General features: G+C 36.2%; 1 protein-coding gene across 2 annotated transcripts; it reads right to left on the bottom strand.

Moving 5' to 3' along the window:
- Nucleotides 1-2,437: 2,437 nt before the first annotated feature.
- NIPSNAP3A (nipsnap homolog 3A) lies at nucleotides 2,438-14,925 on the bottom strand. Of its 2 annotated transcripts, XM_054500656.2 has the most exons (6): nucleotides 14,627-14,925; nucleotides 11,345-11,555; nucleotides 9,479-9,637; nucleotides 7,846-7,995; nucleotides 3,389-3,475; nucleotides 2,438-3,298 (listed from the first exon to the last, which is right to left on the bottom strand). In XM_054500656.2, exons 1-6 carry the CDS (start codon nucleotides 14,684-14,686, stop codon nucleotides 3,222-3,224), a joined length of 744 nt encoding a protein of 247 aa, XP_054356631.1. In that variant the 5' UTR covers nucleotides 14,687-14,925; the 3' UTR covers nucleotides 2,438-3,221. The 2 variants fall into 2 exon arrangements, 1 of the variants encoding a protein (XP_054356631.1); XR_010123355.1 differs by lacking the exons at nucleotides 2,438-3,298; nucleotides 3,389-3,475 and adding an exon at nucleotides 3,484-5,539 and having other exon boundaries at nucleotides 7,533-7,995; nucleotides 14,627-14,897.
- Between the last annotated feature and the right edge of the window lie 2,773 nt (nucleotides 14,926-17,698).

Raw genomic sequence — 17,698 nt, 5'->3', positions numbered from 1 at the left:
ACCCACCAGTTCCAGCCATGTTGCTGTGAATGACAGGATTTCATTCCTTTTTACTGCTGAATAGTATTCCATTGTGTATATATAACATACTTTCTTTATCCATTAATCCTGCTGGACACCTAGGCTGATTCTGTATCTTGGCTATTGTGAACAGTGCTGCAATAAACATGGGGGCGGGAAGATGTCTTTTTGATATACTGATTTATTTTCCTTTGGATAAATGCTCAGTAGTGGGTTATTTGTAGTTTCTTGAGGAAACGCCATAGTGTTCTCCATAGTAGTTCTAAGAGTTTACATTCCCAACAGTGTATAAGATTTTCCTTTTCTCTGCATCCTCATCAGCTTTGTTTTTTGACTTTTTGATAATAGCCAGCCTAACTGGGGTGAGAAAATACCTCACTTCCCTGATGATGAGTGATGTTGAACATTTTTCATATATTTGTTAGCTATTTGTATGTCTCCTTTGGAGAAATGTCTGTTCAGATCATTTGCCCATTCTTAAATTGATTTGTTTGGTTTTTATTGCTGGTAAGATGTTTGAGTTCCTTGTATATTCTGGATATGAATCCCTGTCAGATGAATAGTTTGCAATTATTTTTTCCCATTCTATAGGTTGTTTTTTCACTCTGTTGATTGTTTCATTTGCTGTACAGAAGCTTTTTAGTTTGACATAATCTGTTTTTGCTTTTGTTGTCTGTGCTTTTGAAATCTTATTCATAAAACTTTTTCCCAGACAATGTCCGGAAGCATTTCCCTTATATTTTCTTCTAGTACTTTTATAGTTTCAGGTCTTACACTTAGCTCTTTGACCCATTGAACTGAATTTTTGTATAGAGTGAGAGGTGGGGGTCTGGTTTCACTCTTCTGCATGTTGATATCCAGTTTTCCTGGCACTATTTATTGAAGAGACTGTCTTTTCCCCAGTGTATGTTCTTGGCACCTTTGTCAAAAACCAGTTGGCTGTAGAAGTATGGATTAATTTCTGGGTTATATATTCTGTTCCATTGGTCTGTTTCTGTTTCTATCCCAGTACCATGTTGTTTTGGTTACTATAGCTTGTAGTATATTTTGAAGTCTGGTAGTGTGATGCCTCTAGCTTTGTTCTTTTTGCTTAGGACTGCTAAAAGCAAATTCTTGATAAAGAAATAGACCTATTCTTTATAAGATATTAAATAACAATATCTAATGGTAGGTGTAAGAGGTATCATAATTTTGAAGTAGTGATGAAGGTAAAATAAATTTTCTGTATTTGCAACAACTATAAATAGAATTTGACAGTATCTATGATTTTTACTGACTAAAAAGTTGCAGGTCCTGCTAATAATATTGTGGTTTGTTGCCTACCTTCACAAACAAAGGAAATGCTTAGAAGTTGGTGCCAATAAAGATGGAACTTTTACCTACCCAAGTTATCATACTCTGAATTCTATCCATAGACTCCTTCAGGATTTGTGTACTAGAGGTTACAAACCACTACTCTAGAGTATATAACTAGGAATGGAATTGCTGGGTCATAAGTTATGTACATATTCATCTTTACTAAATCGTGCCAAACTGTTCTATAAATGTATATTCTTAATAGGAGTGTATGAGGTTTTCCTGACCAATTTCTTATTATTGCCCATCTGATCTGATGAGTGTGAAGATGCATTTTTACACCTCTCATAACAAATAAGTATTAGTTGAAGGATGGTGGGAATTACAAGAAGTGGGCAAAGGGAACAATATCTACTTGATGATGTTCTTGCATGGTTTTTTTTTTTTTTTTAAAGGTCAGGCTCATGCAAAAGCAGGAGAGGTGTATCCAGTGCTGGCCCAACTGGGTAGGAGGACAGCAGTTGTATATGTAAACTCTAGATGCTTAAATTTCCTGAGTGAAAACTTTCCAAATAAACACTGAGATGGAAGACTCTTAGACAAAACTCAGAGCCAATGCCTCTAACTTCCGTGATGGGTTTTTACCTCCAGTGTTGGGTCTTCTTTGCCTTAGTAGGAAACTCATCTGTCCTTTGAATCCCTGGGAGCTAGATAAATGAGGGGTTACTATGCTTTCTGCTTTTCCAATTTCCCTCAGATAGCTAATTCGTAATCTACTATCTTTGTTATATGTAACAGCAGTGTAAAATAGAAATATAAAATAACATAGAAATGTAAAAATAACATAGCTGTAAATATAGATTTCATAGTTTTGGAAGTACCAAATCTACTTTAATAGGAAGCACTCAATTAAAACAAAAATTAAAGTTGTTTGTAGGAAAACACTACCACATCTGTGACAGTACTAAAGAAACTCTGATTCTGGGGTTAGTGGGATACAATTTTCTTGAGGTAACTTCATATTTAGTAAAGACGGTAAATTGGTACTGTCTCATTACCTTATAGCAATACAGCAATAGCTTCGGAGAAGATATATAAAACTCAACAAAAAGAACCAGAATGTATATGTAGGCTTTTATTAGGGCAAGCATTTCCATATCCATAAAGATTCCATTAAAACAAATGGATGTCTCAAGTATGTTTGTTAAACAGGATCCAAAATGAAGTAAATAGTAGTTAAAATTAATTATAAATAAAGACATTTCAGCACATAAACCAACAAGTCTTTTCTAGATTTTTAATACCAGGACCTAACAGCATCATTTTCCAAGTAAGTGACAAATAACTAATGTGAAAACCGTATTTAATATAGATGTCACAAATGACAATGTGGTTTTCCATAGTAAAGAAATATGTTAATTTTCATGAATCCTATTTGGTGTTACAAAATAAATTTTACTGGACAAAAAACAACCAAAAAAAAAAAAACAGGAAAACAGACATGACGGAAAAGTTGATAAAATATATTAATAATTTAAAAATGCTGTCACAAGCATGGAAATGCTACCATTATCATTTGAATACAACAAAATGCTATAAAGCAAAGAGTTGTCAGAGTACAGTAGAAGAGCTATTCTGAAACAAATGAAGAGTCAAGATCTTAAAACAGTGACAAGTATTTTTAATGTATGACAGACACTGAAATACCATGCAGAAAGTAAACAGAACTATTTTTTGAAGTGGTATTTACAAAGCACAGATGTAGCCTTCATAATGCAAGAAACATAGCAAATTAACTTACCACCTCCTTCAAATAAAAGTGAGAACCTCTTGGGAGAATTTAAGCACCATTAGCAGACAGATCTTATAGCAGTTAATGAAATGTTTTGTATTTCAGTAGAAAACTATTTCAGTGGTGAAAACGATGTAGGAATCAGAAGCATATTCTGCTGAGATACTAGGTAGTTGACACTTTCCCGAACTGGAAAAACATTTCATAGAAAGGCATATAGAGTTACTGACTGAAACACATTTGTTCTAAAAATAATTCATGCCTAGTCAAACAGCTTACCAGCTGCCACAACTCTGGGATCCTCATGGGACTTATGTCTCCCAGCTGCACGACTATCTGCACTCTCATTCCACCAAAGAACATGAACTGCAGAAATAAACCACAAGTAGTTTCTAAAAAATATGGCCTTAACAAATAAGAAATAACAGAAAAATGAATCAAACCCATCCTATTCTTTTTTTTTTTTTTGAAACAAGAGTTTCACTCTTGTCACCTAGGCTGGAGTGCAGTGGTGTGATCTCGGCTCACCGCAACATCTGCCTCCTGGGTTCAAGTGATTCTCCTGCCTCAGCCTCCTGAGTAGCTGGAATTACAGGTGCCCACCACCACGTCCGGCTAATTTTTTTTTTTTTATATTTTTAGTAGAGATGGGGTTTTACCATGTTGGGCAGGCTGGTCTCGAACTCCTGACCTCAGGTGATCCGCCCACCTTAGCCTCCCAAAGTGCTGGGATTACAGGCGTGAGCCACCACGCTTGGCCAAAACCATCCTATTCTTTAAATCGAAACAGTGATATCAAAAAGGTAAAACTAAATATGTTACTGATAAGATTTCAGAGGGGTCAGAGACTTGCTAGAGAAATTGATAAATTAATCAAATTGGTTTTATAGATGAAGAAATACAAGGCTGGAAAATGGAAGTACTGAAGTAAAACAGCTAGAGGCACAATCAAAACAAGACCCAAATTTTATGATTTCCTACTATATTTTCCTTTAATTTTTAAAAAAGCAAAATTATGAGCAAATTGTGTTTACTATTAAAATTTTACGTTACACAAAGAAGAAAATTAAAAGTGGCATAATGTTAACAGTATAGAGAAAACCTCTATGGAAATTTATTGTATTTCCTTTAGAAAATATGAGTAAAACCAAATCAGGGTCTTATTGTATATTATAATAACAGATTTAGCTTAGTAACAAGTTTTTAAAAATCAACAGTATTTTCTATGGCAATATTAATTTTTAATGGTTATATAAATTCCTCCTTAGAGATACAGCAACTTATTATGCCAACCCCTTATTGTTGACTATTTAGACTATTTCCAATATTTCAGTATTCTATAAAATACTGGAATAAATGTTCTTGTACAAAATTGCTTATGAAGTTTTTATAATTGTAATATATAAATGTTAGATGTATAGGAAAATGCAGATTAAAAACAAACTGTAATCATTTTATTTTTGGTGTATCTCTTTCATATTTGGTGTATCTCTTTCTGTATTTGTGTATATATGTATTTTTATTTTTTAATTTTATTTTTATTTTTCTAGAGACAGGTTCCCACTTTGTTGCCCAGGCTGGTCTCGAACTTCTGGCCTCAAGCAATCCTATTACCTTGGCATCCCAAAGTGTTGGGATTACAGGCGTGAACCACCACGCCTGGCCTATATTTTTATATATAGTTGTATATTTATACAAATAAACATATATGAGCATATTTGCTTATGCTTACGTAAATACACGATATGATGTACATGTATATCGATTTCTGTATTACGTATGTATTACATAAAGAAGGTCATACTACATTTCCAATGTTTCTTTAATGTAAACAATATTAACATAAACTTCATTTGAGCACAACTATATGTTTATAATAATACTTTCGATGACAACTACTGACATTTATTGAATGATAACTATGTGTCAGGCCTAGTTTTAAGCATTTTAATGTATTAACTCATTTAATCCTCATAATAATCTAGGTCCTCATAATAATCTATCATTTTATAGATGAAAAAACTAAGGTATGGTGAGGTTTACTTACCCAAAGTCAAAAAGTAAGTAGTGTACCTGGGATTCAAACCCAGGTAGTCTGAATCTGATTATTTCCTTAATATAAAGTAGAATTTAAGTTGAGAGAACCAAACAGCATGTCTTATATATATGTACTTACATGTAGTGTATATAGTATACACTGTCCTCCAGAAATGCTGTACTGATTACCAATTCTCCTAACACTGAGAATGAATTTAAGATTAAAAAGTGTATGAACACACATTTTCTGTAGTTTTTTAAAAAATAAAACTTATATATGTGCAGTATAGAAAATTAAGGTAGAGGCTTGGCGTAGTGACTCATGCCTCTTATCCCACCACTTTGGGAGGCCGAGGCGGGCGGATCACCTGTGGTCAGGAGTTTGAGACCAGCCTGGTGAAATCCTGTCTCTACTAAAAATACAAAAATTAGCTGGGCATGGTGGCACACAGCTGTAATCCCAGCTACTTGAGAGGCTGAGGCAGGAGAATCGCTTGAACCAAGGAGGCGGAGGTTGCAGGGAGCTGAGATTGCACCTGCACTCCACAGAGCGAGACTCCGTCTCAAAAAAAAAAAAAAAGAATATTAACATAGAGACTTAACCATTTATCTCACTGAAATATGACTACTATGTATGTTATATACTTTCAAATTTCTTTTCTGTATAATTTAGCACACCTATACACATACACACCCAGACATATTTTCTAGAAGTAATCCTGGCAAAAACAATAAAAATAAGGCTTTTATTTTTATTGTCAAATTTTGGGGGAAGATTAAGCTAATATGAACCCTACACAATATGAGTACTTATTTTTTCCTGACCTAATACTATGTCCATGTAAGTATACCTTTTATAAGGTAAAGAAACGGCATCTCATTATTGTTTTAATATCCATTTTCTTTAATATATATTTAGTAGCCATGTGCATATCTACTTTTGCATAGATTTTTATCTTTATTTTTGCTTTTGAATTTCATTTATGGTGATTTTCAGGCATCCAGAAAGTTTGAGCCTTTGTATAATAAAATCATAAGTTGATTTTTTTTCTTCATAGTTTCTTCATTTGCTTTTGGCTTACAAATATAGTCCCAATCCACATTATTAAATAAATTCATCTACATTTTGTTTTACCAATTTTATGAATTAAATTTTTTTCATTAAAATATACAATCCAGCTTGGCTTTATTTTCGCATATGGTGTGAGACAGGCATCTAATAATTTTCATACTAGTTTCTCCTCCATGTATTTTCCAACCTGAATATACATCTGTTTTTATATATTCTATTTTCTTATGATAGATTATTACAAGAAGTTGAATTTCTGCATAAAGATGGGTATATTAGGTTTGAGATGTCCATTGGACATAAAGAGATAATAGAAAGGCAACAGGATATTATGATGAGTCTTTCAAATATTTGTTAGCTATTCCTAGACATTTATTCTTTCTTCGTTACTTTTTTTTTTTTTTTAAGAGACAGGGTCTCACTATGTTGTTCAGGGGTTGGAGTGCAGTGGTGCAATCATAGCTCACTGTAGCCTTGAACTCCTGGCTCAAGCAATCCTCCCACCTCAGCCTCCCAAGTAGCTAGGACTACAGGTGTTTGCCACCATGCCCAACTAATTCTTAAAATTTTTTTTTGTAGAGACAAGCTGTGTTGCCCAGGCTAGTCGTGAACTCCTGGGCTTAAGCAATCCTCCAGCCTCAGCCTCCCAAAAGCGCTGGAATTACAGGTATGAGCTACCTCATCAGCTCTTTTATCCTTTCAGATAAACTTTACAAATGTTTTTCTGAATTTGCCACAAAAAATCTTGAAATTCTGATTGAAATGTTTTTCAACATTACAAGTTAAATACCCCAAGTATGTGTTTTATTAAATAAATTTATATCCATATATAAATTTACCTCAATATATATACATATTTACTATATCTCTCTATATAGATATATATAAAACTGTGGTGGAAAATGGGTAAATTTTTATGAGGAGGGCTTTAATATTTATACAAAACATATATTACTTTTTTGCTTAGAGATAATCTTCCTACCTCAAGTAATATTATTTTTAAAAAATCAATAAAAGTACATTCAGAGGAAAAAGAAATGATGAAAGTAACAGATTATTTCTTGAGGTTCCTTCATTTTTTTTTTTTTGAGATGGAGTTTTGCTCTTGTCACCCAGGCTGGAGTGCGATGGCACGATTTTGGCTCATTGCAACCTCCGCTTCCTGGATTCAAGTGATTCTCCTGCCTCAGGCTCTGGAATAGCTGGGATTACAGGCCCCCACCACCATGCCTGGCTAATTTTTTCTATTTTTACTAGAGACAGGGTTTCACCATGTTTGCCAGGCTGGTCTCGAACTCCTGACCTCAGGTGATCCACCCCCCTCAGCCTCCAAAAGTGCTGGGATTAGAGGCCTGAGCTACCATGCCCAGCCGAGGTTCCTTCAGTTTAAAAAATTTAATCATTTTGATGTATGAGGGAAAACAGCTATTCAGCATTTGAAGGTTTCATAAGTTAACATTCTAAATAAATAAGATGTAAAACAGATTTTCTCAATTTTGAAAATTACAAAAAACTAAACATTTGGCAATAAATAATAAAACATACTCTATAATGAGAAAGAAACTTACCCAAGGAACTTAGGTCACAATATATATTACAATTTCATATAAGAAGAAATGGACAATTGTACCTCTGTTGAGTGCTCCGTACTCTGTGTGGAACACTCCAACTAGTTTTGTGTAGCCTAGATTGACATGAGCATGAACTGCCCTTTTAAATGCATCACCCCACAGAGCTGGCCCACCAGGTTTCATCTGAAAAGTGGCCAGTTCATAGACTCCTGGAATAGGGAGAAAAAGAATTTTTCAGAAAACATTCAAGCAATATCCAATCACGTTTCTCAGTGAAAAGTCTTTCACTATCTACACACACAGATTTGGAGGATCAGACATGCATATTATGTAGACATGTTACTATATTTGCACTCTCTTTGCTTTTATGCTTAGAAAGTCCTTGCCCATGTTTAAGAGTGAGTTGTTATGCTTAATCATACAGATGACAAAGAAAAAGAACTGGAAGCTATTATAAACTATTATCTGAAATATTTTTAATCTATAACATTTGTTAAAAAACTTGAGAACGTATAATGATATAGAATTTTGAGCTGCAGAAGTCTATGCTTTTAGAAAATAAAAGAATAAAAGAAGAATTTTCCAATCTATATTTTCATTCTTTCCAATTTCCACTATGTTTTTCTTCATATAATTTCTCCCTATAAGTTTCCATTTTTAACAGGAACAGCAAAGCAAAGAGTGGACCTGAAGTGATATCTTTGAATTTTGGAGGAAAAAAAAACAAACCTACAGAGATGGTTTTATTTTTCCTAAATATCCAGGTAAATACTTGAAAAGTATTGTACACTTTGGACAGAAGTATAGGGCTGGTGGAGAGAAAGAAACTCTGGGACAAGTAGGAAAAGCATGTAAAAATTTCCAAGCAATGATGTACACAGAGGAGGAGAACCAAGATTTGACACTGTCAGAGAAGTGAACTATTTTATTTAGATAGTGCTGAGAGCTGAGGGGACACCTAAGGAGGTAAAGATCCAAGGAAGACTTTGTAAATTTTTGGTAACCTAAATACACTACAAAATTGGGAATAATGGGGGAAGTAAAATAACATTTAAATGAGTTTATGCTTTTCTAATCTGACCTTTATTTAAAACTGGATTGAGGTAATAGTTTCTTTAAGTCAGCAAGAAGTGAAATCAGCAAGAAGACAAATCTTAAGCAATTACTTTCAAACTGAGAAACAAGAAAGAAGACACAAAAGTTAGATTAAAGTAATATAGCTTGGCAGTTTCACTTAATCTGTTTCCCCCAAATATTCAGTTTTATAAGCAAAGCTGTATTTAATGATTTAAGATTAGTTATAATTTATGGAAATACTTTTACATTTTAAAGATCATATTATTTTAAAATTATGGCAAAACTTCATATGCTATCCCTTACCTATCAACACGTTCTCTGCTCCCAATAAACAAATTCTCAACCTCTACTGACCATGTCAGCATTCTCTATAACACAGTTAAGCTTTACAAATCTGCAAGGTCTCAATTTGAAAAATATCTCATTATTTTATGCTCATTTTTTTAAAGGATGGGGTAAGAGCTCCCATTTATTTTTACCACAACAATCACTGTATGTTTCTATATAAAACAAAGAATTAATTTTATTTTTTTCCAAAGGAACTTCAGTTTTTATCACTTAAGTTCTTTAGTATTTTATTCATCAAAACTCAGTGACTAAGAAGGAAGGACTTACCTTCTTTTGGAGGTTTTTCTAATTTGCACCATGGTACCAGATAAGTAATCTCACTCTCTTGTTTATCAATGAGAGCCAAATTTGGAATGAGGAACTGTTCTTGCCATTCCTTATCTTTGGCCAAGGCTTTCCGAACTTCAGTTCGATGAGCAAAATTATCTGTGGGAAGAAAATAATTAAGAAAAATAAAAAATTCAATTTTAAATCACCTGTACTTTTCTGGGTTTCATTCAAATCAGCAATGGTCATTGATGCCATATAAGAACCTTGTGTTAGGCCTTTGGAGACACCAACGTAAACAGATGTGACCATCTGCTCTGAAGTTGCTCAAGGACAAAAAGGGCAGTAGAAATGCAAACTAACTGTAATGTCACATAATAGGCTTTATAGACTCAACCATATAGTAGGCAGTTTTGTGAATTAGGTAAGTTATTGAATCTTTCTGTGCCTCACTTTCTGTGAAATTGAGATAATAAAACATCTACCTCCAGGGTTGTATGAGGATTAAATTAACACATGAAAAGAGTTTAGAATATAGTGGTTGGCACTAGTTAATACTCAGTATATGTGAACTATTCTTACTTGATTGAGGCATTTAACTTACAGTGCTAGTTTAGAGAAAGACTGTTTTTCTTTGGTGGTGGTGGGTAGTCAAGTCCAGATACACCCTGAATCAAATTTAACATGAGTGAAGTTAAAACTGTACTTTTTAAGCCTCTTCTCCTTTGAACAAACAGATTTCAAAGAAATAATGCTGATTCTCTTATTGTCATCCATTCTTTCTCCCCAGCACTTATTTCTCTTCCATTTAAGTTACCCAAACAGTTATATACATTTGCCAACATATGGACCTAGTACTATAATTACCATTAGGACCTCATAAGACTAATGGCAAGAGAGTTTCATACGGTTTACATTGGGATAAGGAAGAATACCTATCTTACAACTTAAGTGAGGTATATCAGAACTTAGTTTTTTTCAATGGGCTGTGATACAACTTGTACCACATCTAAAGCATAAACTGTATTTTAATGGGGCTTTTTCTGTTATAACAGGGAAAAACCGTAAACCAAACACTAAATGAAATTATTAAAAATTCTTTAGGTATCATCAAGTCCTGATGTAGACCCTGGAGTAACAAGCATTCTGGGCATTCTTGTAACTTATTCTCCTTCCTCTACTAAACCAGGCGTAGGTTAGTTTCAACACGGGAAGAACTCTCTTTCATTCCTTTTCTTTTACCTCCCTAGAGTAGTATGACAGTGAATTCCTCAAAACTCTGGGGGTACAGATATGAAACAAATGTGGTCTCTAAACATAACAGAATTATTAAATCTCAGAGTTCAGTGAGGATTGAAAGTTAACCATCATCCCCTATAAACTTCCATATTGTAAAGTCCCTTAAATGGTTGAATTATTTCTGCTAAAATACTGATATCCAGCCCCCTAGCTTCAAAAAAAGAAGAGATACTTCTCCTTTCCTTTTGTGATCTTAATCCACTTGGACTTTTACTATTGCTGCTTTAAATTTTTCATGAACTATCTTTACAGCAAACCATTTTAACATTTTTCTGAGGTTTAAAGTCTAGTTCACAATTTTATGGCTTGATATATGAGACGCCATATTTTCCAACTTATAATATAATATAATGTAATGTTTAAGCAAGGGGTTAGAGGTGTACCACTGGGAACAATAAGAACTGAATTTATTTTTTTGGTATTGCTTTTCAAAAGTCTTAGTTAACCTGTATGTATCTATAATAATATACATCCAAGAACTAAGTTTTATGTTACATTTAACAGAATGAAAATTTATACTGAAAAATGAAAATCTATACTGAAAGCCAAAATTGGATGACTCTTTACCATACTTCCAAATATGAAACACTGTATTCATTCTGCCTCCAAATTCTACACTCCAGTATCCAACCAATTCAGAGTGAGCTGTCCGAAGATGAGCGTTTTTCTTAAAATTTTCCAGGAACTCATTCATCTTTGAGGGCTTAAGGTAATAAGAACGAAATTCATAGAATATTCCATCGTATTGTCTGGGTCCTGTAGCAAAAGATGAGCACACCTGAAGAAGATAAGACAAATGTAAATATCTTGAGAAGACAGAATTCATTATATTGTGTTAAAACCTAATCTGAATCTGGTACAATGGACACTCATAGACTCATTACTCATGTTTGTACTTCTGTTGTCAATTCTCAATATGTTACTGATGGAGGGTGTTCATGTTCTTGGTGTTTGAACAAAGAACTGGACAAAATGCACAAAGCAAGGAAAGAATGAAGTAACAAAAGCAGAGATTTATTGAAAATGAAAGCACACTCCACTGGGTAGGAGGGGGCCTGAGCAAGTGGCTCAAGGGCCCTGGTTACAGAATTTTCTAGGGTTTCAGTACCCTCTAGAGGTGTCCCATTGGCTACTTGGTGTAAGCCATATATAAATGAAGAGGATGAAGTAAAGTTGCAAAGTCATTTACTCTGTGTACACCCTATGCAAATGAAGAGGGTATTTCTTGTCATAGCTGAAGTGTTTGATTTAGTTCTAGGAAGTCCTTAGGTTCCCTGCCTCGAGGCCCTATTCTCCTGCCTCACAAATACATTTGTTTACATAGGGTGTCAATAAAGACAACTACTCTTAAATATGCTGAGTGTGTAGTTACTGTTTCCTAGTGGGGGTTCACTGTCACCTTTAGCCACTTTTTCAGAAATTGCTCATAAGAAGGCGCTGAGATCTTAATGATACTTCTTTATCCAAGAACTATAATTAGGATTCTAACAAATTCACAAAAGTTTTCTTATTGGCCAATATTGCATCTTTAGTCAAGAGCATATGTGTTACAGTTATGCATATCAAAGAACTTTATTAACTACGCACGTAACTTTTGGCAGGCATAATGAAAAAAATGTTTACTAGAAGAAGACTCTTTTAGGTTCTTGAAAAAAATGGAAATTACAATTCAGGTCAAAGTATTTCCTAAATTCAATGAAGTAAACCACTGACCAAAAATAGGACTGGAATGTAACTAATGCAATAAAAAGCTCTGACCTATCCAATTGCATTGTAATATAATGGTAGAACATGAATGCTGAGAAAAGAAAATTCAGAGTCAAAATTTTCTGATTATTAGTTTCTAATTACAGATGCAATGTGAACAACATTTAATGAATCCACTTATACCACATTGATGAAAATATCACTTAAGAACCATTAATTCCTTTTGTAATAGTCATACACGCACTGTAAATTTCTAATTTGTGTTCTGGTTGAACTTTCTGTAAGAAATACCTCGCCTAAGATTATCCTCTATGTAGGTATCTATGTGTATATATGTATAAACACACACACACACACATATACACCCATGGTATACACACAGGCACTCGTGATATTCTTATAAATCCATCTTATGTAAGTTTGATTAGCATGTGCCATTTCCTGAAGTTGATTACACCAGAATAATCTATTAAGACAGTTTTGATACCTACAAAGCTATGGACAAATTAGGGCTTATACTGACTAGCCAGTATGTCTGTCTGAAAGCAGTAGGCTTTTGCTCCGACACATTTTTGTTTACAAAATACAAAATTATGTAACTGTGTATGATAAGGCTTAATGATAATTATCTAGAGTTAATTCTATTCGTGTGTGAGTTACATTCTTATTGCTCAAATGACTAAGCCTACCAACAAAAACAACTGCAGCTGCCCCTGCCTTTCGTGGACACTCCTTTTGTGCTTTTAAACCAAACTCTAGTAACAATGTTGGTAAAGAAGCAAGTGCCTAGTATCCATAATTTCAAAATTATTGTAATAAAATATATCAGGAGATAGGCCAATGGGGCATTTGTGACAAATGGATTTCAGGTCGATTCGAGGAATTTGTATTTGGAGGATAAAACAGTTGATCAAAGGTACACATTTTTACAATTTTGGGCAGTATTAATATACAGTAGGGAACCTACAGTGAGAGAGAGATGTGGACAGGTGGTGCCAGAGAAGGAAGACCGCAGGGGAGCCGGGTATGGTGGGGGAGCCGGATGGGAGTTAAGAATTTTGTTGCAGGGATGACTTTTAGCTGCTAAGGCAGAAATCATGAGTCGTCCATCCTCCCTTATCTCCAAGTTAGGGATCATTCCCCCCAGCAACGACCTCCATTTCACTTAAAAGAGAATAACTGATGGACATTTTTAAAAACTTAAAAGTTTGGAATCATGCCATAAGGACGTCATTCCTGGCCCTGCCCCACTGGAGAATCATTAGGGTAAAAACTGCATTGTTAACCCGGGGTGAATGGACATGAGCTGCTCTTCTTTAGTGTTCCTCAGTCTGTCTTTAGGACAGGTTAATCCCCTTCCCATCCTGCCCCTTCAGAAAGGAGTAAAGTCCTAAACATGAAAACGAAAAGAAATTTCTAGGTCGGATTCACAGAATAGGCCACTCCCGAAAGTTAGGGCAGAATCAGAAGCTCCATTTTGTTCATTTCTCATCTAAGGTTAAAAGAGTCTGTCTGTCATCGTTCTGTTTGATAAGAGGCTCGGGTCCCGCCTGGTTGGGGGAGCGACCGCACGAAGCGCGGGTGGCGGGCAGGGTCCAGCCCCACCGGGACCCTGGGCCTCCTCTTCAAGGGTCTCCGCGAAATGCTCGGAAGTTGTGTGTTTCATTTAAAAGGGGTAGGCCGTGGCAAGTGGCTGGTTGGCAATTCCTTCCTTCAACCTGATGTCTAGAGAGGGCGGTGGCTTGGAAAGCTACGACTCCACCGCGGCTCCACAGCGCCAGGTGACAACATGGGAGCGCTCCCTGGGCCGCAGCCGCGACGTAGCTAGGCGGCAAAAACGAAACAGTCGGCGCCATGGGAGTGTCCCGGTGGGTGTGGCATCCAGGCTAGAAAAACCTTCTGACCGCGACTGCCCGCGAGACGACCCCGGCTGGGGGTATTCCCCTAGCAGCGGCCTCCTCCTCACGCGCGTTCCGGGTACCCCTGTCTTGAGGTTCCGGGGCTCACGCTAGAACCTCAGCGGGGCCCCAAGTCTGGGCGCGCATGGCAGAGAGCGCATGCGCATTGCTCGCACGTTCCCGGAACACTCCCCGCCCCTCCCCTCCCGTCGGGTGAAGGCTTGGGCACCCCCGCGGCCGGTACCTGAGGCGCCAGCGTCCGTGAGGCCAGCGCCCGAGTCAGGGCGCTTCTGAGGAGGAGCATGGCGCGGCTTCGGCGCTGAGAAAAGCGGCCAGCCGTGTCCTTTCTGAGACTCCTCTGAAGGTTTCCTGAGTGGAAAGGAGTGGCTCCTGGATCATTGGCAGACGCAGGCTGGGGCGGGGCTCGGCGGGGTCAACTCCACCCTGGCGCGGGAGGCGCGGCGGGTCCCGTAGCTTGGTGTCTTTCTCTGCTATGCTGAGCGTTGGTCCCCGTTGGTTTCCTGAAACGTTCTTGCCCCAAACGTTAGAGGTGACGTTAGGATTAACTGAAGGCTCGGATCGTTCCTGCTCCAACTTTCTGGGCCCTCACTCACCTCATTCACTCCAATGCTTAGTTGTGTGGATTGGTGTATGTGCAGGGATTGTGGGTGTGTTGTCCATGGGGAAAGAAGGAGAGGTGTTGAGTTCGTGCATATGCAGTGCTTTGTCTTTAAAATCGTGGAGGTTTTTTCTTGAGTTAATTTTAGATATTGTGATAGACGTGTATTTGAGCCTGACCTCTCTGCAATGAATGTGTTCTCCATCTTAGAAGGCTCCTAATTAAGATTTAGATTAAATTTTCCACGAGGTCAGAGCAATGGCAGCATCGAGCCTGAAATGAAAAAGTCAAAGTTAAACATACCCTGGTCTAGTCCTCCCAGTCCGGGAGTATTGGTTCCCAGAGTAACCGCCTTCAACATTTTAAGATGTTTCATTTAATGCTTGTTTCTGTATTTTTATGTAAGAAGTATTTTCTGCTGTTTATTGCATTTTCAGTTATGGATAGTATGTGTTGACTTCGTTCTGTGGCAGATGAGGATTTATGCCTCAGAGATGCCGCTGCCCCCAAATTCACTTGTCTTCCTGCATCTAATAATGCTTATGTTAATTAATTTACAGTAATTAATTCCATTATTAATTAACAGTAATCTATATTAATGTTTACATTATTCTTGCTAATAATTACATTATTGTACACATTAATGTAATATTGCTTACATCATGAAGACTAGGGAGGGATTACAGGGCCATGACCTGTGGTTGTATTGGTTGTGCCTTGTGGAAGAGCTTTGGAATTGTCTGTTCACAGGAAGGGAGGCTTTTTAAAATTAGTTATTTCGGAAGGGTTGCCTCAGTTTTTCTAGAAGAGAGACATCTATTTATAACCATGCAAGACTAAAGAAATCATTTGTATCAGGGCTGGATCTATATGAATAAATTATTTTCTTAGACCTTTTTTTTTAAAGCCTGTAATTGCCAATCCATTTACTTATTCAACAGATATTTACTAAATTTCTTCCATGTTCCAGGCACTTTTCCAGAAACTGGGGTACAGAATTGAGCAAAATTCAAAGTCCCATCCTCTTGGAACATCCAGGTTGGAGGAAACAGATAAACAAAGGAAGAGTAAATATATCAGGGATTGTCAAATAATATAAAGAAAAATAAAGTAAGACGTGAAGAATAAAAGTGCTAATGGAATTCTAAAAGTGCTCAGGATTCTAGCTATTGACGTGGCTATTTAGGATTTAGGTTTCTTCATACCACTCCCTCAAAATACACCTTCCTTCCTGCGTTTATTGATGTTTACATTAAAAATATGTTTTGGAGTGAGAAAAAAATGTTAAAAGCACTGTAAGCACAGATGGATCTCTTCAAATAGTGGGCTTCACTGTGAGGTGATCTGACCTGGGTATTTCACTGAAGGCTGTATCCCCTCCCCCAAACCGTTATCTGCAAGTTATTTATCTGTGTAGTCAGTGTTAGGGAGGGGAAACTTCCAGTATCCTATCTGTGTGAGAAGAGCCTTGCTGTCAGTTTCCTGAGGCTGAGGAGGGAAGAAGGCCAGAACACTCAGCATTTGGTAGTATCTTTCAATAATATATTAATTAGGGTAGACTAAATAGCTCTTGTAAATCAACACACAAAAAAGTGTCTTATTACTCAAACACTATAGGAGTTTATTTTTTATAAGAATACAAAGTGGGTTTTTCTAGTTGGCAGGTAGCTCTTCTATACATAGTGAATTAGGGTGCCAGGCTTCTACCCTGTGGCTTTGCCATTCCCTACTCTCATCATTAACTGCATCCATCCAGCAGAAAGATACAGGGAACTTCCAAGAGGAAAATACAGATGGGGCAAAATTCATGGCTACAATTGAGAGACGGCTAAACATTGTTAAGTGCTTCTAAGTAGCTAAAATATTCTCCTCTTTCTCACAGGTTTTAAATATCCTCAAATACTGTGAGTTAAGCTTTATCTCTGTTTTGTAAGTGAAAAAGGTGAAGTCTGAAAAGAGAATTTTCTCAGTTTCATTGCTACAAAGTGGCACAGACTTTGAAGCCCAATTGTAAAACCAGTTCAGTTTACCATTTATTTTTAAAAGATATGTGATTATTAAGGTAATTTTAGATTTGCAGTGGAAAGTAGCTTTTAGACAGAATTTAAAATATAATCTATGGCTATTTTAAAAAACATATCCCTAAACTGCATGGAAAATGTATAGGATAAATATTTTGAAAATTATTGTTGCGTATCCTGAAATTCTGACAAATAGTCCAAAGGATAGATAGTTCAAAGCTAGAAAAATCATATCAAAAAAACTAGATTATTAAAATAGGCTCGTATGATATAGAGTAACTGGGTAGTTATTTTGGATTGGATAGACAGAGATGACCTATCTAAGAAGGTAATATCAAACATCATAGGTATGAAAGTGTGCATGAGATATCTGTACACTTTAAAGAAGAATAATAAAGTGAGTGTCTGTGCTCTTGCCACAAGGCTTAAGAAAAAGGGCATTGCCAGCAGCTCAAAAGCTCAATATATGTTCATTCCTGGTCACATTCTTCTTACCACCCTCTCCTCCAATTCCCTCAAGTAACCATGATCCCAAATTTTGTGTTATTACATTGATTTTTCTGAAATAATTCAACTACATTTGTATATAACTCTAAAGAGTATATACAAATGTTTTTTTGTATATGGTTTGCCTGTTTGAGATTGTTTATTAACTAATTTTATTATTTTGTTACAT

The sequence above is a fragment of the Pongo pygmaeus genome, chromosome 13, assembly GCF_028885625.2.
Source record: "Pongo pygmaeus isolate AG05252 chromosome 13, NHGRI_mPonPyg2-v2.0_pri, whole genome shotgun sequence".
NCBI lineage: Eukaryota > Metazoa > Chordata > Mammalia > Primates > Hominidae > Pongo > Pongo pygmaeus.
The sequence above is the reverse complement of the archived record's forward strand: the minus strand, read 5'-3'. Positions and strand labels throughout refer to the sequence as shown.